The sequence below is a fragment of the Coccinella septempunctata genome, chromosome 4 (genome assembly GCF_907165205.1).
Source record: "Coccinella septempunctata chromosome 4, icCocSept1.1, whole genome shotgun sequence".
Taxonomy (NCBI): domain Eukaryota; kingdom Metazoa; phylum Arthropoda; class Insecta; order Coleoptera; family Coccinellidae; genus Coccinella; species Coccinella septempunctata.
This window is the reverse complement of record NC_058192.1, coordinates 914,170-942,128: the sequence shown is the minus strand read 5'-3', so window position 1 is coordinate 942,128 and position 27,959 is coordinate 914,170. Positions and strand designations below refer to the sequence as shown.

The window sequence follows — 27,959 nt, the reverse complement described above, 5'->3', positions numbered from 1 at the left end:
TAGAACGCCATGGGCCACAGTTTCGAGTGAATCTGTGGTGCCATGTGCTATAATGTGAACATTATTTCCGAGATAATTTCAGGAAAATGAATGTGAGTTTTCTTCAGAATAGTAGGCGGTTCGAACGCGTTATTGTTATTGGAAAAGCGCTCTTCGTTTTGCGGCACTTCTCGAAACTGTCAAAACCTCAGTCAGCGCCGCAAAAATTGGATAATAATAGCTTTTTTGCGATTGGATGTCGAGCAATAGATGCAGGATGAATTGGTTCTGGTAATTCACGGTCGATTCCCATTGAAAATAATACAGTTCTCGAATTACCCGATCGAAATTTAGCAATACAACAGGTTGTCATGTTTTCTCATCGCTTTTTGTTCAGGAAAACTGAAAATCTGTAGCTATTCCTCGAACGTGCCAGGTTTCTTGAAATTTCTAGAGTATTTCTTGCATTTATATACAGAGAGAATTATTCTTATGTTACATTCACTGTAAACAGGTTTTATAGAAAGCTGGCATCCCCAGTTGTATATAAAAATCAGAAAAACCTGGAAATAATCGTTCGCAATCTATAAGTATTTGAAAAACTATACCTAAGTCTGCATCAGCTTCATCTGAAATGTTTAAAGTATTCATTATAATCTGCGTATGCACGAAGAATAATTGAATGGATGGAATTTTTCAAATTCTTCAATAAAATATAGCTTCCTCAATAAAATGCAGCTCTGTAGCTTGAAGGCCAAACAGTAATAAGAGCTGTTGATCCAATAAACATTGAACGTACAGAACGCACATGTGTCTTATTAGAAATTTTCGTTGAACGGTTGAACCACTTGCTTTAGCAATAAGTTTTACCATAGCTTTTATCCAGAAATCAATTTCTCCGCTGCTGATGAAAATCAAAATCCACACATCTTTTCGTCTTATTTATGATAGCACAATTTTATGAAATTCCGATTACCCCATTTCGTCTAGCTAGCTAATAAAACACTAAAGCTGCATTCACAATCAATTCACGGGCCGAAGTGCACTTCGGCACGGAAGCTTAGCAGATGGCGTTCTCCGTTACCATTCACAATGAAATTCAAGACAAAATTTCTTGCAAGTTGCAAACTATCACTTCGGCAAGGAATTTCGTGCCGGCTATAGATGATGCTGATGCTTATGTTTTGATCAGTTACATTTTTGATTCATTTGAGTATTTGGTTCCAAGATTATTGCGAATGGTTAATTTCGTGCCGAAGTGGACTTCGGCCCGCGAATTGATTGTGAATGCAGCTTTACACCCAAATTGCTTCAGCGTCGTTACACTTTTATAAATACGTCGGCTTACTTTCGAAAATAGCTTTTGGGATATATTTAGGCTTTTACTAGTGTAATCATTTCCTGATCTATTGCTTTCGATGTTTGCCTAATCCTTCCAAATTTAATATCCGGAAGATATAACACTCGCTTGTAATGCAAAGAGTATATTGAGAAGCAATTTTCGTACGTTAAGATCTAAGCCGAAACTTAGTGTTCGTTACAAAACGAAGATATTTTATATGATTTCACGCAAAAATGCGGGAAAACTCTTACGTTCAAGTAAAGATGGAATTCGATGGCTGAAAATTGAAGAGACGACTCGGCAAATTTAACTCCCAACAGAATTCTATCTTGAAAGTACCTAGTGCAATTACGAATTTCAACCAATCATTTTTTACTAGAAAATCGATGAAAATTCCCAATTTATTTCTCTAGAAGAGCTTTATCGATAAGCACTGAAGCATATGAATATTCCAGAACAAAAATGATGCCAAGTGGCGCCCCATCAGCATAACCAACCCTTCTAATCGATTGCGAAACACCAGGAACATGCCACAATGGGTGGTAAGTACACAAGAAGCTCTTCTTCCCCATCAACCCCAAAAAAATCACAAATTATCCACGATTGTGAAAAGATCACCTCAATATTGCAATAACTCTATGCTCAAAGCCTGTCTGTGCTCGTGACCATCAAGTTTGATAGACCAGTGAATAATGGCTCATAAATCACAAGTGATTATGATTATTATTTTTTCCGATGGCTAAAAGAACTATGACGTGGCATAATATGAAAAAGTGCACCGCTCTTAGATTCCTTTTATTTAAAAGCAATGAAAACATCAGTATCTCTTCTTATGCCCAAATGTAAATAACGAAGACACCTCAAAAATTTCAACTTTATTATAAAGACGTACCAGCTAATAAACATTATGTGTATACCTAAAAATATAAATTGTATATTTGTTCCAGGAAAAAAAAATTTGAATAATAATGAACAAGTTCTAAATAAATGATAATACTTGTGGGCAATAAAGAAATCACTTAATCCTAGTTGTTATAGGTTAAATATAAAATAAAGTCGATAGTCAATTAAACACATCACAAAAATTCAAAGTGATTATTCCTGCCCTTCTACACATTTTTGTATCTTCATTTCTGATAAGCAGAATGATATGTTCAAAGGATTTAGTAAGAAACTAAACGATTAAAAATATAATTTGATAAATAATGTAAATTTGTTGTATAACAAGTTGATTTACGCGGAATGTAGACGAGCAGAAAAGAATATCTATTTACTCTTTATACAATATTTTTTGCTTCTGGAATAGGCACTAAGGTTTCTGTCGAGAACATTGCAAACTGAATATTTTGCTGGATTCGATTAGTAATTTTTAAATAAACGAAACATCAAGTTATATTCCCTGATGATCTAGATATCGATAAAAACTTTTAAATCAAATGATAAAACCTAAATTTCTCATTGAACTTCACTAGTGTCATTTTCACAAGTAGCATCATTCGTTTCATCCTTGACAGTGGATTCTTTAGAGCTTTCGTCAATGTCCATTTTCAAAGGATTATCATCATTACTGTCATCCATCTTTTCTTCTTTAGCTTTAACGACTCTAGTTATCTCTACCTCTGGTGTTAAATTCTCTAGTCTATCGCATAATCTTTTACTTGGATTTTCGCCTTCAGAATCAGTATCTTCCTCAGTTTCCCGTTCTAGCGTTATATCAGGAGTTACATCTATCGTCTCAGCTTCATTCTTCACCTCCTCCTCATTCTTCCGTTTGGGAGACTTTTCTTTTCCGTCTTTATTGTCGGCTTCAGAATATTTACTTTTGCCGAATACCTTATATTTATAACCAACATCATCTCTTAAATGTAATTTCCTATGAAGTTGCATGTAAGATTGTGTAGAAAATTCGCGGTTACAAATATCACATTTGGCGTTCTTCATACCCTTTATGAAGTATTTCTTCTTGTTTTTCTGATGATGCTTTCGAACCTTGTGTCTTAACAATCCAGTGGAACTGTTAAATTGCCTTTTGCAAAGTTCGCAAGAAAATATCATTCCTTCTTCGCCGGGACCTGGTGCTCCATTACTTTCACCATCAGAAGCTGACTGTGAAGATTGTTGGGACGACATTGAAACATTTGCGAAATCTTTTAGCGTCAACGATTCCTCGTTCTCATTACTAGTTTTATGGAAATTCACACACATTTCATAGTCGACTCTAGTAACATACTCCGCATAACAAAATTCGCATTTGAAGGGATATTTTCCCATATGAAACATTTTGATATGGTTCTTCAAGGCTTTCACATTCGCAAAGTTCACCTGGCATGTTTCACAGCTGAAAATCTTATTACCACCTTCTTCTTCTGTGGAAACATCAGCTGAGAGGAAATGCTGTCCCGAGTTAAAAAAGTCAGCCGCATGTTTTGGTAAAATAGGAACATAATTTCCAAACGCACCACCCTTCTTCCCTTTCCCCTTTTCACCATTCATTTTCGACATTTCTTTAGAATTTATTTGACTTTGTGAAATAACTTCATCCCAGTCATTCACTTCATCCTCCTGACCAGAGCTCTCTGAATCGGAACATCCCAATCCAAATATCGTAGGATCTATTTCTACACTAAGTTCTTCGGTTTTTGTATCTGTTAATAATTGGTTTATTACTGGTGTACTATTCGCAGAAGTTTTAACTGCTGGCTTGCCAGGTGCAATTGGTACATATTTCTGCATAGTGTTATTAAGATTGACGAAAACATTTTGGTTATTATCTTTACTCGTATTCACTGAATCTTTAGGAGGAACAGGATTTATGGTTACAGGAGCTAGAGTAGAATTTGTGTTCAAATTACCTGTGGTACCAGTTGGAATCAAATTGAGGAAAACATTTTGAAACGAGTTCTGTTGTTGTGGGCCCACAACAATTTTGAGAAATTTTTGATTAGGTAAAACCATAAAAGCCCCAGGTGCTGGCTGTGCATCAGCTGCAGATGTATTCTGAGATTCATTTTTCTTCTGACTATCTTTCAGAAGTTCAACATAACTTTTCAGTACAGTGGCTGATTGCATACATTGCCTCTTGAATGTAAAGGCAATGTTCAGTCTTTTGATACAAGGATGACATAGAAGAGGTTTGAATGCCGTCCAATCCTACAAACAGAAAATATCAATACATGTTAAAATAAACAACAAATTAGACATACCACTTCAGATACACATTGTTCCAATTTACTCATTAGCGTTTCACTTGGTTCATTTTCTATATGTGCCAGGTCTATCAGGTTCTTCTCATATTTCAGACATACTCGACAAAAATTTGGCAATGAATACATCGTCATAAAATATTGTTTTTAAAACTGGACCGAATTTTACTAAAATTTTTCAATGTATCGCAGCTTTGTCAACTTAACCGCCATGTTCTTTTCTACATCCCATTTTACAAAAAAATTGGCGTGGCCAACAGAGCAGCGCTAAATATTACCAGTCTAAATTTAAATTTGAAATGCTGAAGCTTGTTATTCATTTTCTCCGAATGTCGGCATTTTTGAAGGAATTGATTCGCGGCCTCATAATTTTATATGGAAAACTTTATGAGAATGTATATTCTTATTGGAATCAGTATAAAATGTGGTTAATATTTTTTGAATAGTTTTCGCTTTAAAATTTATAGAATGGATCTTATTCGAATATAAAAGTCAATGACATTCATAATATTTAGATTTTCTGATTGTAAATTTGGATTATTTTTAGAATAAAAGCGGATCGGGTGGTCCCCCACCACCACCCATACCAACAGATGATGCAAAATCAAAAATTTCCAAACATGGAAAATTTCCAGAACCGGACTATGAAGTTATTGAATTTGGGCAATATTCCAATGCTCCTTTAATGAACAAAAACGGAAATAGTAAGTATCTGCGAAAATACATATGGGGATGAGTTAAAATTAAATAAACGAATACAATAAAGTTTTGTTTTATTTGAAAAAGGACTTTCTAGAATTATTGTGAATTGGGTTTTTTCAATCCGATTCTGAGTTATTCGGTTTGTTCTTTTTGAATTGAATGGAGGAGTTATACACAGCCATTAAGTTAGTTTGATCAGTTATGTCTTCAAACTCTTTATAATAATGAGGTTTACTTCAGAGAAACTGCTCTCAAAGGGTAAGTTGAATTAGCGCATTCACCATTTGTACATTGCATTTTGGGCCCAATAATCATGGCATTGGGGGAGGTTTTCTGAATTGAGGATTTGTTTTTTCAGCATACAATGATGGTTTGCACTGCCAACTATGTGGTTCACCAGTACCAGCCCTTAAATGTGATCAATGTGCACAAATATTTTGTCCTTCTTGTGATGACATGTTTCACAGACACCCCAAGCGACATACCCATATCAGAAAGGCAAGATCCTGAATTCGATTAATTGCATTATATTTAAAACAAGTACATTCTACATTTTTTCTGCAGGCAATCGATCTTCGTCATTCCCAGCCGTTGCTACCCCCGTTACCCCCGAAAGGAGAACCAGCTGTACCCCCCGTACCCCCGCCCAGACGCAGAAGAGCAGGGTCTGTAGGTCCATCCCCATGTCCCAGTCCAACACCTTCACGAGCAAATCAGGTAGGTGGCAAAAAATGTTTTCAATAGAAGCGTAGGCAGGAAGTGACATCAAGGGGAGGCCTCAAAAATTTAAATAAGAAAGCAAAGGATGAAGGAAATTAATCTTACAAGTCAAAGACCCACCCCTGTATAACAGTAGTTTACCCATATGAAAGGAACTCTTTGTTGTTTTGTTTTATCTGTCTTTCAACTTGTTAGAACATAGGAATAGCCTCTTGTGTCTCTTCTTGGATTATGCTCTTATATATCCTATATATTAAGAACAAAGCATCCACCAAATCAAAGCCTTCACGCCAATACCTTACACAATTTAATTTTATTATGTTTATTTTCTTCTAACGTAATAACCCTCTATAGCCACTAGTCATATGAGTCCAATTTTATTTATTCATGTCCCTTTGTGGAACTTATGTGACAAAATCAGCTAATTTTTTTCAATGTGATAGTGTTTCCTTCTTCACCCATAATATTTTTGACTATGTTTGTTTAGTGTTGTTACCAACCTGCTTTTTTGATGGCCAGCTTATGCACCAACCATTATAACGAGTGAGCCATCCTGCAATCATGAAAGTAACTAAGTGTGCCTACTTTTCAGGAAAGTTGAAGCGATAATGTAGGTTTTATTTTAGGGAATAGGATCGTTACTGAAAAAAGACAACTTGTTTTCATTCAAAGATAAGATGGGAAGTCTTAAGAAGATGATGGGATCAAGACCTTTGCCTCCCACTCCGCCACCGTCAAATCACCCCTGTAAGTGAAAAATAGCTTCGAAATTGAGTATTATACCCGACAAGTTGTTTCTATTCATAGATCCCAGGGCATCACCTGATAGAATGAGTGTTTCGAGTCCTAGTCCATCTCTGCAACAAAGATACCGCCAGCACCAAATGTTCATGAGGGGCACGACACCGAATTTATCTTCGAATTGCGACGATTTTGATCAGGTAAAACCTTATTAGGATAACAAATAATTTTGGAATTTTCTCACCAATATTTCAAGGTTACATTAAAATCCTTGTATGATAACTTATTTTTGATATTCCTAACAAATTTTCACTTCACTCAGCCAACTGTTCACGATTCCTCCAAGCTCAAAACGAAACTAGCTTCAGCTTATTCTTTACAGCAAAGCCGAAACAGCTGTTATCCAGATTCCGACAGGGACAGATGGAGCCAAACAACAGGCAGACCTTTACAGAGGAAATTCAGCACGTTCTCGATACCACCATCTCAAAAGCATCACAGTGCCTCTGTTTTCGACCTGAACAACATTCCTCACCAACATCAACATCACGGCTTTGTTCCAATGCAACAGGTATGACGAACGTAATCTTCACCCTGAAAGGTGTTAAGGTTTCGACCACTTATTGCAGGCCCATTCAACCGCCCATCTGAACTACCCTCCGTGCTGCCAAGGTCAAATGCCGCCGGAACAATGGGGTACCTGGGGAGAACCCAGGAGATCCGGTAGTAATATGAGCTTGAACATGGTACCCGGTGCCTACCCTATGAACCCCATGTGGATGGGAACCTGGCACGGTCCGCCTCCCTCCATGTACCCATACCCTATGCCGATGAATCAAGTGGCTCACAACCAATCAAGACCAGCATCACCCACCCAGAGCGTCAAATCAAGAAAATCCACGTTGAGCAGGAAGAGCAGAAGGAAGTACAAGCACAGCGATTCCGACGAAGAGGATGACAGAAGATCTACTTTCAGTTACCACGATAGGAACGAGAGGAAGAGTTCCAGCAGCAGATTCACCGATAGGAAAAGATCCCTGAGGGACCCTATGTCCGCACCTCGGGAAGTTCAACGAAGGAACACCATAGACTTGGTGGACAGGGTTTCGCTGAGTAGAGGACGTCGTAGCGTTGCAAAATCCAGCGATAGTGACGATGAGTACCAATCGGAAAGCCAGAAAGAAATAATAGAGGAAGATTCGTCTGAAGAGGAACATTTGGATAAGCCTGTGTTGAAAGTGGAACCCGAAATGTCCTGGGAATGCGAACATTGCACCTTCGTCAATGATTTCGACACCAAGATCTGCTCGATCTGCTGCAAAACCAGAACAGACGCTGCGAAATCGGTCGAGCAACCTGAAGAGCCGAACTTTCTCTCTCCCAAGAACTTACCACCGTCCAAATCCAAAAAGAAAGAACACAAGATGCAAACCAGCGGATCATCGGACAACTACAGCAGAGACTGTAGCGAGACAGAGTCTCTGATGAACAAACTGGGAAACCTGAAAATGCCCAAAGATGAGATAAAGAAAGAGATGGACCAGAAGAAAGGTAGGACAAATCGAAAGATATCCTTTTGGCCCGGAACCAAATTTTCTACCTTGCAAACCAAATACTAGCAAACCATTTTTTTACTTCCTTGTGCTGTTGTAGTTGTTCATCGGTGTTCTTTTAGTTGTACTTGTGTTTTTGTGTTAGTTAACCAATTTCTTTTCCTGTTTTCGCAGGAGAAGAAGATCTAGAAATATCGACCAGTGAAATTGAGAAAGAAAACGTAGTGCCGAATGTTGATAAAAACGTTAGCAAAGACCAAGAAGTGTTCAGTAAAGTCTCACGCTGTGACGGAGTTTCGCAAACGCAAACTGTAATAAGACAATCGAGTTTGAAAAACAGTGAAAGTGAACCAAAGGTTAAAACTATGAGTACTTCGACGTCTCCTCCACCTCAAGGCGCTGCCACTCAAGTAAATTCCCCCCTTTTTTGGTTGGATCCAAGTCTTGATTTCTCGTGTTCTTTCAGACATACGAGGATGTCCCTCTGGTGTCCATGGACAACGATAAGATTACTAGGAGTAGACCTTCGAGCAGGAACCTCAAGAGGAATTTGCAAAGATCTCGTTCTCTTCACGACTCTTCCAGGAAAGGTTCCCAGTGGTCACTTTATAGGTCATCCAGTAGACACTCATTCACCACAGATTCTCAGGTAATTTATACCTTGGTGGGTTAAGTAAAGGTGATATTTGTGCCGATTTCCAGAGTTTACCGGGAAGTAGAGAACATAGTCCCTCCCCTTTCGACTACCCTGATAACGTCTACATCGAAAGAACTTCACCAAGAGATAGAAGACCCATGGCTTCTAGAAGATCTTCTATATCGGACGTGAGGAGACCGGATGCCAGAAGGAGACCATCGAGGGATGTTTACATGGTGTGCATAAATGTGTTTCATCCCCATCTAACATTTATTTTCGTTTCTTTTTTTCTTGTGGCAGTGAAAGGCTTTGATTTGAAGAGTGCATTTTTCAGTATCACCGTTTTGTTTACATTTCATCCCCAGATAAATTCTCCATGACCGTTTTACATCATTGAAACTGTTTTTACAGGATGGTTCCAAGTCTTATTCGAAAGAAATTCGACCAGATTTCGCCTCAGATCTCAGCTTTCAAAGACACGATACTTACAAAGCCCAAGGCATGGAACTGGTGAAGCTTCTAAGGGTTAGTATAATTTGTAGACCATGGTGGTCATTGGTCCGTCGGTTTTGGCGACAGATAAATCCCTTGAAATTCGTAGATTGGCAAGAATAAGAAAGATATATGTTTCAGGAAGCGGAGCAATACAAGTTCAGTGCAGACGAGGTCCAGATAGCACTGAACCAATGCAAAGACATGAATCCTATAGAATGGTTGAAGCAGAATTGGAAGACTACGCTAACAAGCGTGGTAACTCTCGCTACTCAGATGGGTCGAGAGATGCCGATGAACATTATCGGAACCATCTCTGAGAAAGAGGCTCGTGAAGCTTTGATCCTCCACAAAGGTGTCTTGTGGCCTGCTGTGACGGAGTGCGTTGAACAGAGGCAAAAGAAGGTAAGAATATTCTACGGAATCATCATCAATCAATCTTCAGTTAATTTGGTATTCCATGTTTATTTCAGTATGCAGAAATTGCCTCCAGGGGAGATTACAGCAGGGAGGACATAGTAACAGTTCTGACTGCCAATCATGGGGACTTGGAAACGGCTTACAGCGAGCTGAACAAGACCCAGCTGAAGCCGTTTCTGATGAGGATCTGGGGACCGCCTGTAGGCACTGATAACGAGTCAGGTAACGAGGGGGTGCTGCTGGAGAAGGTGAGGGGTGAAGGTAAGTAAAACCCTCTGCGATAAACGCCCCCTTCACCCTCAAATATGTTCCAGAATTGGTCCATATGACTGCGGAAAATAAAACGGCAGATACAGCGGTGAGTCCTCTCTCAGATTTATTAGCGATAACTCTACCCCCAGCCACCTCACAAGTAAGTACCCAACCAACCGTCGAACAAACACCACCCGGTATATCTCCTCCTCCACATTCCACATCGTCGTCGAACCTAACGGAAGAAATCGCCTTGCTGGAAACTGAAATCACCAAAAACCTGTTGGACCTCAACGAATTCAACAGCAACATCGAGAAAGAAATCAGGAATGGGGAACCGAAGACCAACAAAAACCACGCGAAAAATAAAATTTACGTCGAGAAAAGCAGTACGGTCATACAAGTCCTCGATAATCCCGGTGAAGACGAAGGTGAAAGAAAAAAAGTTGACTCGGAATCAGAGTCGGAAATAAGTGACGACGAAAACATAAACGAAGAATTTTCGGATGCCGTTGAGAATTTTTTCGAGTTGGAGAATAGTTTTTCCCCCGATCAGATTCTTCCGCAAAGGACAAGTGTTAGTACTTTGAATATCGTGTTATCTAGTAACGCGGAAAGTCCTGTAAATTTGCCTAAATTGGTCCAAAACGAGGGGGAAGCTGAGGAAGAGATCGTAGAAAGCATTGCAAGGATTATACTAAAAAAAGAATCGGCAGAGAAAGAAAACAAATCAAATGGGAAGATAGGAACAACAAAACAAGAAACTACAGCGAAAGAAACAATGATCAGTGCCAACTCAAATGAATTGAATGAAAGATTACAAACCACAGATACTGGAAATTCTTGTACAGAAGGGGAAATTCTAGCAGAGGATTCCAAGAATAATAACGTGACCGAAAATATAGAAAGGGATCAGAGTGAAACCGATGCTTTGAATGGTAATGCCCAAAAGAGTGCAATTAAAATCCAACTTCCCCAAAATTTTCAAACAGTAATAACGACACCGAAAATCACACTAAAAAACGAGGAAAAATCAATAGATGCAGATGAAACCGACACAAAAGTTCCAAATATAAATGAGACTGACAAAATAGCACAACCAACGAACTCAGTTTTGTTACTCGAAAATGAACCAAAGGAAGAAAACAACAATCAAGCAATGTTGGAGCAAGAACAAATAGAAATTCCAACGAACACAGCAGTGATCGAATCCGACGAATTTGAAACGCAACTAAAACAGCTTCCTCCTGAAAAACAAAACATTTTACATGCAGACTGCTCAGCAGATTCACCAGCACCTGCAGAAGAGAATAAGGAGAGTCAAGAAAAAATTGAGAAGGTAGAAAGAGGTAACTCACAAAGTGACCTGAACGACAAAGAAACCCCAGACCAAACTTTAAGTGAATCGGGAGATAAAAAAGATACAAAGATGAAATATAAACGGTTTCTCAAACTAAGGTTGCCAAACGTTCGAACTAGAAGACCAGTTAGAACCCCTAAGAAAAAATCGAGAAGCTTAGTGAGAAAAGCGTCTTTATCCTGCGTTACAAATTCTTCCGACGATGAGAGTAGCTCTGAAAGTAACGTCAATCCATCGAAAACTGAAGAAACACACAACAGTCAAATCCCTGTTTCGGGAGAATTGCCAACTTCAGAAGGGAGAATAAACGATAAAGAAGAAAGAGTTGCTGAAGAGTCAGTGGAGAAAAACGTGCAAGAATGTGAAGCCGATATTATTGAGGAAAAATCGAAAGGAGTTCCTGATGCTGGTGAAGAGATATCAGGATATACAGAAAAACCTGAAATTCAACCCACAGTAACAGGGGAATCCGAAGAAAAGTTCATAGAAGACGCATGTGAAATCAATGCCCCTAAGGAAAAAACTTCGAGTCTAAAACGAAAAAAAGGTTTTCGAAAAAGGAATAACTTGACGGTTAACGTGAACATCAGTAAATTAGCCAGAATACAAGCTGGAGAGACTCCTGAACAAGGAGATAATGATAAATCCTGCTTCATAACGCCGAAAGATACAGAACCTTCCGAGGAAACAGCTGTTACTCAAAGCCAACCGAAAACCGAGAAGACTGAACCACAAGAAAAACTTACGAAGTCTCAGAATCCACTCATACCAAAAAGATCGAAAATACCGATAGCTACTAGACAAAATTCGATACCAAAGCCTGAACCCAAACTGGAGAAGGATGGAAACGTGAGCAAAATTCCTGTAAAAGCAACGAAAGATAAACAAACAGGTACCAACACGACCAACAAGGTACTGATGAGAACATCGAAAAGTGAACCTAAAGATACCACAGCAAAGGAAAATGTTGAGTTGTCAAGAGCCAGGAGTTTAACACCAAACGATACGAAGTCTAACAAACCGGAAGCAGTGGAGAAACAACGAAGACAAAGACAAAATTTCGCATCGAACAAGATGAGTTCATTCGAGTCCACCAGCTCCAAACAATACTCGTACACCAAATCACTGGACAACGACAGCGATTCTTCAGTCTCGGACAGCAACGTTGAGGATCTCCTGGAGTATTCGGACGGTGACAGCTACGAAGAATTCGAAGAAGAAGATTACGAATCCACCAATCAACCTACATCGGACGACTACGAGCAATTCGAGGAGAAATTCAACAAGCTGAACGAGAAGCTAGAATTGAATCTGTCGGAGATCAGTGCTAAGGTTGAAGAGCTGACGAGCAATATAAGTCAGCAAACCGATGGATACACGCCGAGTCACAGGTATATAGACGATACCTGCGAGTCCGAAGAGGAACTCGTGGATAGGGATGTGGAAATAGGAGAGGGCGGGGACGATAGACTGAGAAAAATGGAAATTTTGAGCACCGATTTTCAGGTGGAGTTCAGGCAGCCCACCGAGAGCGAGGAGAGGGAGGTAAGATAGAATAACGCAGAAAAGATTCACACAGGCACCATCTTTTTGTGTTGCTATCAAAAATATTTAGATTCGAATCTGTTAACTTTGTAGATAATACAATTGTCAGACTTTCATTTATAGAAAACCTTTTTTTTTATCTGAATCCACGAAATTTTAAGTGAAAGCACCAAATTTTATACATCCACATGTGTATGAACATGTTCTCGTTTATTTTTAACAGCGACAGGCTCGGAGATTCTTAGCAGAGAGACAGGTGAACAGCTATCAAGAAGCTGAACTAGCTGCGAACCTCATCGGTCTGAAATTCTCGACTGAAGAAGCTTTGGAGGCGGTCAAAGAATGTAGCACTCTCGACGCTGCCATAGCCTATTTGCAGCAGGATTGCGAGCTATGTGCTGGAAAATATCCCATGAATAAAGTAATACAACCATCACATCACATCATTCTGTTTTACCACCTAACGACTACCTCACATTCCAGATTGTATCGATGCTGAAATGTGTGCACAGATGCTGCTTCGAATGTGCCAAGAACTACTTCACAATCCAAGTGACTGACCGAAGCATCATGGACTGCACCTGCCCCTTCTGCAAGCACCCGGAGTTGTCCAGCAACGAACTGTCTGAAGACGAGGTTTCGGACTATTTCTCGAATTTGGACATCCTTCTCAAAGGGATTCTGGAGACCCAGGTTCACGAGTTGTTCCAGCAGAAACTGAGGGATAGGACGCTGATGCAAGATCCCAATTTCAAGTGGTGCGCACAGGTGAGTTTGTGAAGAGATTCTAGGAGGAGGTTTTTATGTTTTTTTGCAGTGTTCCTCAGGTTTTTTCGCTAATCCGAGGCAGAAGAGACTCATGTGTCCTGATTGTAAGGCGGTGACTTGTGCGGAATGTAGACGTCTGGTGAGTTGCTGTAGAATGAATCAATTTGCAGTTCTTTCTGAATCATCGTTAGATTGCGCTCGTTTCTGAAGAGATTTTTTTTAGTGGGAAAAGCAACACGAAGGCATCTCCTGCGAGAAATTCGCAGAGTGGAAAGAGGCCAACGACCCAGAGAACCAACAGTCGGCGGTGGCGAAGCATTTACAGGAAAACGGCATAGATTGTCCCAAGTGCAAGTTCAAGTATTCGCTGGCCAAGGGTGGATGCATGCACTTCACCTGCACCCAGTGCAAGCACGAATTTTGTTACGGTTGTGGAAAACCGTTCATGATGGGTGCGAAATGCGGACTGAGCGCGTATTGTGGTAAATTAGGACTGCACGCCCACCATCCGAGGAACTGCCTGTTTTATTTGAGGGACAAGGAGCCGCAAGAGTTGCAGAAACTTCTGAAGGTGAGTGTCAGCTGAAATAATCTCCTCACAGCGTTTTTGGAGTAGTTTCGAATTTTTCTTCTTGTTTCTAGGATCATAAGGTAGCTTTCGATACTGAATCCAAGTCGAACAGAGAAGATGCGTCGTCAAGATTGAAATGTTGCATTCCCCTTCAAAGGGAAACTCCCAATGGACTGATAGACACTGTTTGCAGCAATGAAGTACTGGCAGGACAGGCTGGATTGTGCAAGTAAATACGAATTGTCAAGATATATTGATGTGTTGTAGGATTTATTGGGCTTTTCACATCATTATGGTTTATTCTGTCCTGGCTGGCGATTAAACCGAAGCGACAAAATGAGCTAAAATATGGAAATGCCTAATAAATCCTACTACAAAATGTCCCCCATCAATTATTCACGTTTGTTCATATTTATAATATGATAATTTGAAAAAATGGTGAAGGGAATCTACTATTGAAATGTTCAAGTCAAATCGACCGGGATTAGGTGAATTTTTTTAAATATCTTTAGCTTCTGGATGTGGAAACGTATATTTGCAAGAGAAAATCACATATTTTTTTTATCACGCGCGAAATAAACATATCAGAATACCTGGATTCTTTCAGGCAGCATTACATCGAATATCTGTGCAGTGTCATAAGAAAAAACCGAATAGATCCAATGCCGTTATTAACAGCGGATGATTTAGAAACAGTCGTGAGGAGAGCTGCAAAAAAATTGCCGCCAAACGCATACGGCACTCCTAGAGAGATGTACCGATTTAGATTATCACAGGTACCATCAAGAAATATGCTCTATATCACGATGCGCTACACACCAAGAAAAACTCCTGATTTTAAATAAACTGCGATAAATGACGGACAAAAAAAAGCTTCTCATGTGGCGCATCCGATAGACAGCATATTTCCAGTAATTCAAGATTACTAATAACTTTTTGTTTCTGTGCACCCAGGCTTCACTACATCGAATATTTAGTTGGGCTCATTGGCAGGCACAAATTGGACCCCGTTACAATATTGGATTTGGCCGAAGTTATTCAAGAACTTCGCAGAAGGGGAAAAGAGCTACCTGAACGGTCGCCGTCTTGCAATGATCAACAATATAAAGAAATTTGTGTGAAGGTAGGTTTTGTCTGTCAATGGGCCCAATAAAAGAGCCCTTAACATTAATAATAACATTCAGATTTCGATAAATTCTTATCCGAGAAAAGATCCCTCACTGGGCAAGTAAGTTTTGGGTAAGCTTCTGCACTTTACTGAATTTTTCCCCTCACTGTCCAACCTAATTCCCCAAATAAATATTCAGGTTTAAATAGCAACTGCACTTTTTTGTTTGGAAACAGCATGAGATGGAATGATTTAGACTAGTTTAGAGACTCTAATTTTCACATTTTTGAATATCAGTCCTGTTATGAATGAATTTTGTTTCAGATCGTGATGGAGCAAATACCACTGGATTGATGCAGCAAATCGAATAGTCCCGTTTATTCCAAGTGATCACTTTCCTGGTCGATTTTTATTTTTTTTCATAAACATAATAATTTAACAATATTTCCAAATAAATTGTCTATTGAGCAATATATACATATATAAAAATAAAATATTTCATTCAATAATCCTTCCCCCTTAAAAGTATAGTAAACTCACAAAGATTCAAGGAATCCAGATAAGATATTTGATGCCTTGGGTTTGTCGGTGGCACTCAATAAATTTTCGATCTTATTTTTTTTCTGTCGCTCCGCTTTTCTCTGTTTTCTCTCGTCTATTTTCATTTTTGTAGATTTAACAATTACTTTTTCCTCGATCTTCTTGGATTTTCGTTTTTTCTTTTTCTTATCTTTGATGTTTCCAACTACGTTATATTTAATTTTAGCTTCCTCTTTCTGCTTCAGAACATTTTCATGTAAAATTTGAGTAACACTTTTCTTCACAGGTACATCCTTCTTTTCCTCTATGGTTTCATCCAATGTTATACATGCACTTGGTATCAATCCAGCATATTTGTCTTTCTTTTTTTTCCTCTTTTTTTGTTGAACAGAAGTAGTACTTTCGTTTGGATTAGTTTTGCTCTTTCTCTTTTGAAATTTAATATCTGTTTCAATTTCTTTTTTACAAAATAGACATGTTCGAATCTGCAATGAATGAAACGTCAAACATATAATCAGGCAATTATTCCGACAACTTACAAGTGCGCTTTTATCAGACATTTTTGGTAGGAGCTGCTTGAATTTTTGCTGATAGCTAGTAAGACGTTGTCCTCTTTGCACCCTTTTAAACATTTTTCTAGTAAATTTATCCTGCTTCCTTTTGGCCTTCAAATGTACCTTTGGGGGATAATCGGTTAAGTTCAAACAACATCTAGGACATCGTACTCTATTTCCAGTCAATTTGGATGGCAAAGAGGTGCCTCCTTTCAATTCAAGTATTCTGCACTTTGATCTATAAAAAAATAGATGTGAAAATATAGAATTTTCTTGCTTCTCATTAATACTCACGCATAATAAGATTTCGGAATTGCGAGATCTTTCGGCAACGCTTCCGATATTTTGTACAGATAACTTATAGTATTTTCTAGTATTCTCTCTGTGCCATTCATTGTTTCTCTAAATATTACACGTATATAGATAGTGGTTTAAATGTTCAAAATTTAAAGGGAAAACTCACATAATTTGAGGTTAGTATTTTGTTTTGAGGTTATCACACAGAGTTGTCTCTGCACATAGAGCAAATGCGAAGAGCGAACTGTTAAGTTCTTGAAGAAAGTTTCTCAGAATGGTCTTGAAAATGAGAAAACCTGCGAGCTCCTTTTGAATTTGAATCCTCCAGATACGGCAAGTATTGTGTGTTTTAATTTCGAAAGTACCCAAATATGCGAGTAAGGAAAGTCGAGAATTTCTAAACAAGTATTTTTACTTTACAATATTACATATACATAATACTGAGTACATATATCAAACAAAACACAAATTTTGTGTATTATAAAAACAGGAAACATTCACAACAAAGTTTTTCAAATAGAATATATATCAAAAATATCATGTTCAACAGAAAAAATGCGTAGTTTGTTTTGGCAAAATACAATACTGCATCATATTTTACATAATCGGAAATATCCTTCCAATTCAGACATTACTTATTACCTATGAACATTCATAAATTCGGATTAGTAAAATGATAAATCTGAAATATTTATGTAGTTCAACTCGAGAAGAATCGAGATATTGCTGGAATTCTCTTATAATCCCTTCTGGAATTTTCTCAATAACCATAATGAATTTCAAGTCATATCACCCAGTTCATTAATATTTCAGTTTACCATATAGTTTCAAAATTTGACAGTATAAGCCTCAACATCAATTAAGACCATTGTGGACTTTAGCACAATGAGCCTTCAAATAACCAGGAGTTTTGAAGTAACGAGGACAACTTTTACATTGAAAACTTCTGAGCATGAATTGTTTCTTCAAATGTGGATTTATATAAGGATTTCCTCTAGTTCTACATCTTATACTATTTTGTGAAAAACTTCGGTGACAATAAAGTTTTTTCAAATAGTCTAAATTCTGCATGAAAGGAATTGTAGTATAAGTGTGGATGTTCCTAGGGCAATCCTGATCATTGCTGAAATCTTCATTTACAGCATGATCAACTATTTCTTCATTTTTATCACAAGAATTTTCAATTATTTCTTCATTTTCCATCAATTCAGTTTTTACCCTGATGTCAGGCTCTATAATTACTTCTTCAAATTGCATTTCTTTAATTTCTTCAGGGATTGTATTAAACATTTCATCTTCATCTTCTAAATTATTATTATTTTCAATTATATACAATACTGTTCTTTGAAAGGCTGAAAAATCCCTTTTGAAGAAACCTTCAGAAAACTGAACTAACTTACTAATAGACGATTCATTTGTCTCAACATACCCAAAATCAAAACTTCTAGTAAATGCAATGATGTTTCGGAGACCCCCTCGTTGAGAATCATTGGTGTCTAATGTAGCTTTTCTTGATATATTTTTACAAGATAACAGAGATTTGAGTATAGATGATCCATTTTTTTGAGCCACCCTTCCCTGTGATTCATCTTGTTGTAGTTTTAGAGGTGATAGAGTGACTCTCAGTTCAGAATTCGAGAAATTTTCAGTCGTTATTTTTTCAGAATCGCTCACTAACTCAGACAAAATTCCTTGTAGAAGTTTTGATGATTTTTTGCACATCTCATGAAAGTCATATGATACTTTTAATTTCTCAACGCATTGGGTACATATTTTTGTCGGAAATCTTTCTTTGCTGATAACCTGTGACAAAAAATCAATAGGTCAAACTAGATGAATTTGTAAAACGGAAATATTGAATATATTTACAATTTTCGTGCATTCCTCAAGTTTCTCTTTAAATTTTATCGAATCTTCGTCATCACTATCGACGTCTATCAAATCCACATCAGTTTTGATACAAATGCAGCAAAATTGTGCCAAATAATACATAATTATCCCAAAAATTTTCAGTGCAGATATCAATCATACGTATCATATGTCAGAACGTCACCTGTCCGAGCCTGAACTTTGCGCAACATGCCATCAAAAACAACGAGGAACGTCAACCTCCTGCCTGCTCGGATTTTGATTTTTTTCAACAATGCGACGATGCCAGTTGTTACATGGAACCACAGAACATATTGATTTTAGGAATGGTCTATGTTCTATGATCTCTATGGTTACTTTCAAAAATCTTTTTTTCCTCAGTTGATTATAATTACCAACTGCATTAATTGTGTAAGTGTTTATATGTAATTTTCGAAATTTAGACTACAGTAGAGAAGAGTAGATTCGTTTTGCGGAGGATGCGACACACAATGCCAGCGGTGAGTTTCAGCTTCTGTAAAAAATAATCACCCTTGAACACAATTTTTTCCCTAAAAACAATTTTCAAAAATATTTATCCGGTCAAGTTGCAAATTTGTGCTTGGCTGAAAAATAAGTCCGTATCATTGATATAGTTTACATAATGCGGAATTTTTAGTGAGATGTGAAATAATTCTGCTAGACAGCTTGTCTTGGCGCCGAGATCTAGCAGGTTCGAGCCTCGGTTGCATCTAGATTTTTTTCTTGAATTTTCATTCAGAATATTTTATAATTTTGGAAAAGATGGAACATGGGGTAAAATTTTCAAACTTTTTTCCTCAATTTTCAATCTTTGAAATTGGCTGGGTTGAGCTGTAGTTGTGCCTTCGTCAGATAGCACTCTATTTTATGTTTCTTTTATATTTTTATTGACTCATTCGAATTCGTGGAAGCTCACCTTCTTCGTTCAGAGAAATCTACTGTTCAAATGGAGGGGAAGGAAAATAGCCACCCTGTATGCATTCGGCCAGAGTGGAAAATCAACCTATAAATTGGAAAACTGCTTTCCAATAGAGTGGATCGCATCTGCGCGTAACATTCAAAACAGAATCTCGTCAGGCTTCGAAGAATAGCGGGGATTTCAATTGTTTGCGATCCTCCAATCCACTATCAGTCAAGAACCCACAACAGTATCGCGAGTTTCCATATAACGTCGCGCACACCCGCGTTGTTTGGATGACGTCGCGACGCTATGAGTTCGCAGCTTGATATCTTCGTTTTGAAACATCGGGTGAGCGACATACCTGAGATCGCCATGAGTTGTTTTGTGTTAATGACGCAGTGAGTGTATAGGTACGTAAAAATCAACATAAAAATTTATGGACATGGGATATTGGACCTCATCAAGTAAATTTCAATTCACCTACAGTTGAGGTAGGTGATATAATGCTTTCTTACGTGATATAATGCTGTTTTGTTATTATTTTTTTTCGTTGTTGGTTTAATAATTCCATTCGGGCTTAGATCACAGAAAAGATAAATTGTCAGATTCATAAAACTTGTATTGGCCCATAGACGAAAACTATCCCAATCTACCATTTGACAGTTTCTCGATTTTTCTAGTTCGGTTGAGTATAAATTTGAAATATGGCGATTGAAAAACGTGTATTCATAGTTCATGGATAGTGATTTCATCCAATATTGAAATTCTACATATCTTCGGAAGTGAATTTTCGATTGAAAACAAATCGGTATAGATGTTTTGTGCAAAGGTCAGTATGGTTATTCTTATTTGCAAATATTTTCTCTTTGAACCTACGTTTATATCGAAACAAGTCACTTATTGACTCATTTTCTATCTGGTAATTAGGTGATATAAAAAGATAAGCACTACGCTTAGGTAATATATATCTATAAGTTTCCATACCTTTAGAACGTATGATTTGAAACAGTTAATCTCAGGAAAAGTCTATATCTTATGTCCAAAACTTCAACAATAACAAAAGTAGGAAACGGAAGGCAGCCTAATTCAATATGGCTTAATATTTTGGCCGAAGCTGCATTACATCTGAGACTGGTACTACTGAAGGGTCTTCTAACTGTCTTCCTGTTCAAAAAGTACTTCATATAATTCAATAAGACGTTGATTAACGCCTGCCGGTTCCGCAAGGTGTAGTAACTAGGACGTGAAGTGATGCCTAAACTCATGGGGTTGGAGGAGCAAGAGCTGAAACCGTCGCACAAGATCGGTTAATACTATTAACTGCACGACGACATCTCTCTTCACAGCATCCCGAATTTTAGCTTATTCTGGCTAGCTTCCGGTTGCTTAGTTTCTGGTGGAACAATCTGGAATAGGTTGCAACGCTTCAATTTGAGGACAAGATCTGCCAGGCACCCGCAATTGAGTAGGGAGCAGTGGCGTGCATGGATGGACGTCACAGCAACTGAGTCTCTGAGATTTATTACCGAACGGTTGCGCCGAGATGGATGAAATCTTGAGATTTATTACAAGAAAAGTTGATTCTTCAGAATATGTAAGCATTCGGATCCACGATGATTTTCCTGGAAGATACGCTACTCGAAAGTTGACCGAAATATTCCCAAAAAGATGGGGTCAGTTAAAACTTCCTCAAGACAGATCGGTTGTGCCGAGATGGATGAAATTCTCAGATTTATTTCTAGAAGAATTGTTCGTTCAGAATACGTACCACATTTTGATCTACGACAATTTTCCTGGAAGATACGCGACTGGAAAAGTGACCTTCGAAAAAATTCTCAAAAAGAATGGAGTCACTTAAAAATTCGTCAAGAGCTAGCGGTTGCACTGAGATCGATGAAATTTTCAGAGGATATTTTTTAATAGTTTATCTAACTAGAAAAAAATTGGGAATCCTCTGCGAAGACCACTTTTTGCTGACCAACGTCGCAAACTTGGTCTTCTCAAAATCTTCAAAAAGGTGTTGAAGTTGATTTTACTTCCTGAACCATGGGAAGAATGCTCCAAATCACTTAATTTCCGAAATCTACGATCCAAGACAGCGAAGAAGTGTTTAAATCATACATATCGACCAACGGGTTAGAATTCTAGGTTCTAATGCTACCAATGTATTGTAATATTCCCCTATAATATTAAACTATCAATCTGAATCCGAAATTCCCATTGTATTTTCTAATTATACTTCGTCCTGACCTGTGACTGATAAAACCAAATACCATTCGATTCGACATCGAGTTGATTTGATAAAATTCTTTGGTAAAACGTTTGTGCCAGCGCGATAAAGAGAAACAATGTGTATGCTACCGGTCTGTAGTTAGCCACATCTACAGATCTACACATATCTGTATTATTCAACAAAAAATGCGGTTCCATTTCAAATATCCCATTGAGCAGCCACACGATCTTTCGAAAAACTCCACCAACATCATTGACACGTCGAAACCAACTCGTATGGACGTCCGGAGAAATTCGACGCTGGATTTCCGCGAAGCTTTCCTGTAGGAAGAGCGGAGGAGTCTGTTCGGAATTAACGCTATATTCAAGAAGATTTTCAAAGACGCCATTGTGGCTTCAATTTGCTCTTATTCATAACATTTTCTAAAGAAGCCGGTTCCCCGACTCAAATCGAAATATTCCCAACACTTGCATACACAACTTCTGCAATAGGAAGACGGGCACGTACCATTTTATTCGGGAGGAATTGCTGTATACAAGGCTGCTTTAATGCGACACGTCAATACGTCGTATTTCGCGCGATCTGAAGAATGATTATTGGATGTTTTCTTCAAGATATAAGCATTCTTACATCAAGTCATCAGTTTCGTTCGATTTTTGGTCTATTCGCTAAATGTAACTGAATCAAACACGATTAAGAGTCCAAATTTGGAAAAAATGACTGCCTCAGAGGTTTCGGGGGAGAATCTGACTGTTTTTTACGCATGAATATGAAATTTGTGGAAAATTACGTCCCATCAATCAAAATCGCACCCCTTATCCTACCCTCCATCGCCAAGTTTACTCAACATCGAGAAGACAGTTCCGGGGTTTGTTTGTCGACACGAGTGTCTTCAAATAATGGTCAGACACTATAATGAAGGTGCAGATGTTGGGTCATTTTGAGGCTTTCTAGCCGGTGATTTCATACGTGTTCTCTAGGGAGAAGCACTCGTCCATAATTGCTCTTACAGGAAAAATAGACACCTTTGATTTTATATCAGTATCATCCATCTATAACAGAAGGTTTTTGATGAATTATGTAGGTCATTGTTTTTCCTGAAGGAGTATTGATTTTTTTTGTGAGAAATGTACAGATGATTGAAGGAAAATGAAATTCTTCGCATCAGTACATTGTCACAATGTCAAATTCTGTTTTCTAAGAGGTTTCCTCTTCAATTCGTAAAAAAGAGCAGCTGAGGCTCATCGAATGCTTGTGGAAGTGTATGGTGACAATACTCCAACTGATAAACCATGCAGAAAGTGGTTTCGAGGTTTCAAGATCAGTGATTTCAGCGTCGAAGACAAGCCTCTCCCTGGACAGTCCAACAAGCAGTTTGAGATCCATAGGAATGATTCAAATGCCAGGAAACTTGCTGAAACCAAGAGATGTTGAAAGGCGATTCCTCACATGAAAGCAGCTGAAGGTGACAAGACTGAAAATGAATGACCATCTTGATCTCTATGGTGTCCGAATAAAATTTTCTCGTAAATTTCCTGAAAACGCAGCCAATACGGAGGTCAGTCCCGATTTCAACGAAGCAATCCTGGCCACCTCCACCTTTTCCACCGAACCGGCGTAAGACATTTAAACAATAGCCATTCCACTTCCACCTACCGGAAACAAAAAACAGCGAACAAAGCGCGCGCGGCAGTTTCAATTGTCACTATTCAGTTCCTCCTTTCGCGAAATAAAAGAGAGTAAGCCGTGGAATCATAAAGGAGACGGGGCCATAGGGACGCCCTGCGTCGCGACACCGCGTTCGAGAAAGATGAAAGCTGGCGGAACAAATATACAATGAGAATCAAGAGGCCTTTTGTCTGATAACTGACGTCATTGCTCGACTTGGACAGGGATCGATCCTTAATTCGTTCTGTATACATGTGCGAGTCCGCGTGTATATACGCTATACCGCCAAAATCCGGGAGAGGCTCGTCTCCCATTGTTGGGGGAGCCCGAGGAGGCTTTCGCCCTCCCACGCTACCGCCGGTTATCCTGCTACAACGTGCATCTCATCGACCACTTGATCGTCCGATCAAAATCGATTCAAAATAACAGAGTTTCCTCGGTTGTCTCGAGCGCCAGCTCCCCCCGGGTTTTCACACCAGCAGAGATTTGTTCTAACAGTAGAGGCGAACGCTGGCATATCCTCGGCCAGAAAATGTGCTAGTAATATTCTGATGCTTTAAAGGAGTTCTTCTTGCTACTCCAGGGTTTCTCCAAAGCTTGCTCTTATTAAGTTCCTTCTGGGTTGTAGAAATCTACTCTTGAATTTTAGCCCATTTCTTTTAAGTACATCCAATGCTGATCTAATGAAAAACGTATTGAGACGAGTCTCCTGTAAGTTCCTTCCCTATTTGACGGTGATCGAATACGGCGTAGGCGTTGGGTAGGACTTCCGATATGGACTGTTAAGTCGCGAACGTAGTTTAAAGAATCGCCCTGCGAGATCCGAAAGCGCGTCCTTTATTTACACAATTATACAGAAGTGACTTCTTTTATACGGCATTCACGGCCGGTGCATTCGGCTATTCTTTCAGCCCTATTGTGCCCGGATTCACCACACGACGGAACATTGTGTATTGTTGCCAGCTTCCTTTCAGACCTCCCCCCGCGCTCCTCCGTCGCGATGACTTTTTTGTGTTCGTTTCCATTCCGTACTTTGTGTATCTGAAAGGCCTTATTGTTTTCGATATTTCAGATCCGCGGCGGCATTCTTCCGAAATGGCGTGGAGATTTTAGGTTGCGATCGATGATAGGCCATCTAGTGTGGGACACCCTGTATATTGACCAGGGAATGATAGTCCCACTGGTCATTTACACTGATGGAAATTCTACTTTTACACACAGGTCGAAAGGTGAGCTTCGAAAAATCCAGAAACAGTGGGGGTTACTTAAAAATTCGTCAAGGTCAAACGGGTCCACTGAGTTGGGTGGAATTTTCAGAAGGTATTCTTGAATATTTTATACAACCAGAAAAAAATCAAGGGTTCTCTGCAATGACTGGTTTTTGCGTAGTGTAGTTGCAAACTTGATCTCCATAAAGGTCATGAAGTTAATTGTAATTTCTGAACCTCGTGAAATTCTTGTCGTAGATCGATTAAATTCAGAGAGATTCATTACTAGAATTAAACTAGAGGATTTGCCCTTTCATAATACGTATCACTTTTTACCCTATGGTGATTTTTCTGGGAGAAAAGGTGACCATAGAAAAATGTCACCAACTCGACTGAATATAAACCTAAGAATCCTTTCTAATGAATTCATTGATCCTGGGTGTTCTGTTTTCTATGTCACGTGGTATATTTCGCAACTTACAACCCTTCGAGTAAAATACGCGGTTCTTTTTCACCCCAGTGGGGTGAAAACGCCGCGACATGTAAAAATCTCGAAACCTCCCGAAAAACGAGGTGAAAGGAAACACGCGGCGTTTTCGACATTAGGTGAGAGCTTTGTTTGCTACCACGGAAGCTCTCTATGTCATCGTATACTCAAATTAATACACAATGGCCACGCCGAGAACGCTTTGTTATTTCTGAGCCATTGTATACTCGTCAATTAACCTGCATTGAACGACTATCCTGAAATATCCAAGACAATGCCGACGCCCGCGACGCCGGGGGAACTATCCCATTTTGTCTTTTATCTACGCCTCATCGTTGCTGGCTCGACCAAGGGCGCACCAATGCACCCTTGTAGTTCATAACGGAACACGTCGAATAGACGATGATTATTTTGCGCCTCTCGTTGTCGGACGCCAATGATTAGAAGAAGGTTGCGGGCTTGTCTAGCAAAATTTTCGAAGGGTGCGAATCTGGTCGGATAGACGGCCATTCGGTGGTTTTTCTTGAGACTCACATATATTGAAACCTTCGATCTTATTGTGGATTTTTTGAAAGTCTGTATGCGGAGATGAATAATTTTACTTCCGAAAGAGCACGCTGATGTATCTTTATAAACCTGCACCACACATTCCTTGAACGCATATCTCAAGATGATGAACGCGAGAGACCAAAGGAAGCTCTACGAAGACTCAGATAGCAACTTCTTCGAAAAACTCATAGTTTTGTAAGGACTAGAGACTTTGCAGTTTAGCTTTGATGAAATATTTTGATTTTAAAATTTTGGCAGGATAATAATTCTTCCTTGCCTCATCGGACTACGAATATTGGCTGTGTAATTCTCGATTAGTCTTTCATTCGAATAATATTCCTTGAACTCGTCCTTTTGTGGTGGTCTTCTTTGTTGGAATTATAATACCTTCTCGCTAATAATAATTGTTGAGTTTCAGCCAAGAGCTGCCAGTAGTCTATTCAGGACCGATTGTAGTTTTATCTTGTAAGTACAACAATGGTCTAGTTTCACCATTATTCGTTCATTCTATTATGTCCGATTCAATTCGGAAGGCAGTTCATCAGAGCTTTTCTGTTGGCGGAGAATCTTCATTGGAAGTCCTGCTCCTTTTGTCGAAAACAATTGGAATATGCTGATTATTAATCAGGAGTGCCTTTGTTATACAGAGCGACTTGAAAGGAATGTAACAATCTTGGCCGCTTTTGTGAGTTATTCGAAAAGAATGTTCAATTGATACTTGATAATATCATCAAATTCGTAATGAGTATATGCCGAACCTGTCTTCTGGAGGGTTGACTTTCATCTGCCAGAATACAGGATCTTCCCTCACATTACAAGAAACCTCGACGTACTCTGGACACTATATAACATTCCAAGCATTCACCTGATATACTCCATTCACTCTTATTTTAGCAGTCGGTTGGCCATGGAAATTTGACACATTTCACTCTGTACAGTACGAAAATGTGGGGTTATGACGCTTGTCGAAACATTTTTGGGTTTTAAATCAACGCTATGTTGCCCGTTCTACGTTAAAGTTTCTGTTATTACGTATTTTATCACAATGTCGAATCTCTTCGGAAAATATGCGACGAACATAATTGAAGTTTATACAAACTGATTGAAGACATACCAAATACAGTTATTTGCATGGAAAATACAAGAGATCAGTATAATATCATAATATGCACTAGCTTGAAGAGAGTTAATGTTCGTTATCTTCTTTGGTTTGAATACGTTACATCAGTTGTAGATTTCAAAAATATTAACCCGAAGATGAAATGCAGATGATGGAGTGGTTGGGAATGGGTACCTCCCGAAGGAATTGACAGATAATTACAAGAATGTTAAATTCTTCAACAAAAATCATCTTGCATCAATATAAGTAAGTAAAAGGAATTGAAGGAAGTTTCAAGTCAAGATGAACTTCACCTTTGAACAAAAATTTCACATGAATAAACAATTATAGCAGGACAACTGGCGCGTATTTGTGGCTGTTCATCTTAATACATTAATATGATAATAATAATTAGGTATTTATTGGCACCTTAAGACATTTACAATGTATAGGACAAGTCAAATGAAAAATAGAAAAATCAATTTTCGGGAACTTATTCTACGATGACATTAATCGAAAATGCTGTAGTAAACTTTTCGCATTAATTCACTCAAACATAAAATTCTCAAATGCCACCACTTTTTTGGTTCTCCCAATAGAAAGAAATTTTGTGTCATCCTCTGCACTCACAATCTTTCTGATTGTGGAAATATTCAACTGAAATATAAGTCGTTTAGATTCAGATGAAACATTATATAAATTCTCTTAAATTGAATATGTTCGCTACCGTCTGACGTATTGTGGATTTTAGAATATCAGGGTATAACTATTTGAATGAGCGGACCTGAATTCTAAATAGCACTTCCTGAAACCCTGTCTCTTTTTTCAATCACTTCCGGCAGTTTCGTAATAAAAATTGATATTAGTTGTCTCAACGGCGTTATAACATCAACGACATTTCATGAGTGCCAACCTTACTCCGCTCCAGTTACAAAAACTTGAGAAAATTATCTCATGGCCAACCGTCTGCTAAAATAAATGTGAATGGAGTATGGTATGTGGTGTTGTTGACATTTGTGTTTGGTAAACGCCAAAACTCTCAATTTTGGCATGAGTGATTGGCACGGCCTGATCACTCGACTTCAGTTTGGTTTCTTTTGCGTCCGGCGACATGCAGCGGTTTGGATAAATGGACCACTT

At 38.6% G+C, this 27,959-nt stretch overlaps 3 protein-coding genes across 5 annotated transcripts; 1 reads left to right on the top strand and 2 right to left on the bottom strand.

Moving 5' to 3' along the window:
- The first annotated feature begins 12 nt into the window (after nt 1–12).
- Nucleotides 13–15,887, top strand: LOC123312171 (E3 ubiquitin-protein ligase lubel). Of its 2 annotated transcripts, none has more exons than XM_044896432.1 (23): nt 13–92; nt 1,777–1,863; nt 5,072–5,228; nt 5,585–5,724; nt 5,791–5,943; nt 6,573–6,693; nt 6,754–6,887; nt 7,070–7,258; nt 7,317–8,238; nt 8,415–8,650; nt 8,707–8,889; nt 8,943–9,113; nt 9,289–9,402; nt 9,511–9,774; nt 9,843–10,050; nt 10,104–12,946; nt 13,170–13,367; nt 13,430–13,714; nt 13,764–13,853; nt 13,938–14,285; nt 14,357–14,514; nt 15,240–15,408; nt 15,718–15,887. In XM_044896432.1, the coding sequence occupies exons 1-23, from the start codon at nt 87–89 to the stop codon at nt 15,745–15,747; spliced, it is 7,206 nt and encodes a 2,401-aa protein (XP_044752367.1). In that variant the 5' UTR covers nt 13–86; the 3' UTR covers nt 15,748–15,887. The 2 variants fall into 2 exon arrangements, with proteins under 2 accessions (XP_044752367.1, XP_044752366.1); XM_044896431.1 differs by lacking the exon at nt 15,240–15,408 and adding an exon at nt 14,893–15,061.
- On the bottom strand, nt 2,184–4,802 carry LOC123312173. The gene is made up of 2 exons (XM_044896433.1): nt 4,525–4,802; nt 2,184–4,471 (listed from the first exon to the last, which is right to left on the bottom strand). The coding sequence occupies exons 1-2, from the start codon at nt 4,657–4,659 to the stop codon at nt 2,777–2,779; spliced, it is 1,830 nt and encodes a 609-aa protein (XP_044752368.1). The 5' UTR covers nt 4,660–4,802; the 3' UTR covers nt 2,184–2,776.
- LOC123312174 (protein PXR1-like) lies at nt 15,838–18,898 on the bottom strand. 2 transcript variants are annotated; one of them, XM_044896434.1, is made up of 4 exons: nt 18,654–18,898; nt 18,214–18,587; nt 16,473–16,725; nt 15,838–16,418 (listed from the first exon to the last, which is right to left on the bottom strand). In XM_044896434.1, the coding sequence occupies exons 1-4, from the start codon at nt 18,774–18,776 to the stop codon at nt 15,930–15,932; spliced, it is 1,239 nt and encodes a 412-aa protein (XP_044752369.1). In that variant the 5' UTR covers nt 18,777–18,898; the 3' UTR covers nt 15,838–15,929. The 2 variants fall into 2 exon arrangements, with proteins under 2 accessions (XP_044752369.1, XP_044752371.1); XM_044896436.1 differs by lacking the exons at nt 18,214–18,587; nt 18,654–18,898 and adding an exon at nt 16,782–16,989.
- Nucleotides 18,899–27,959: the final 9,061 nt, after the last annotated feature.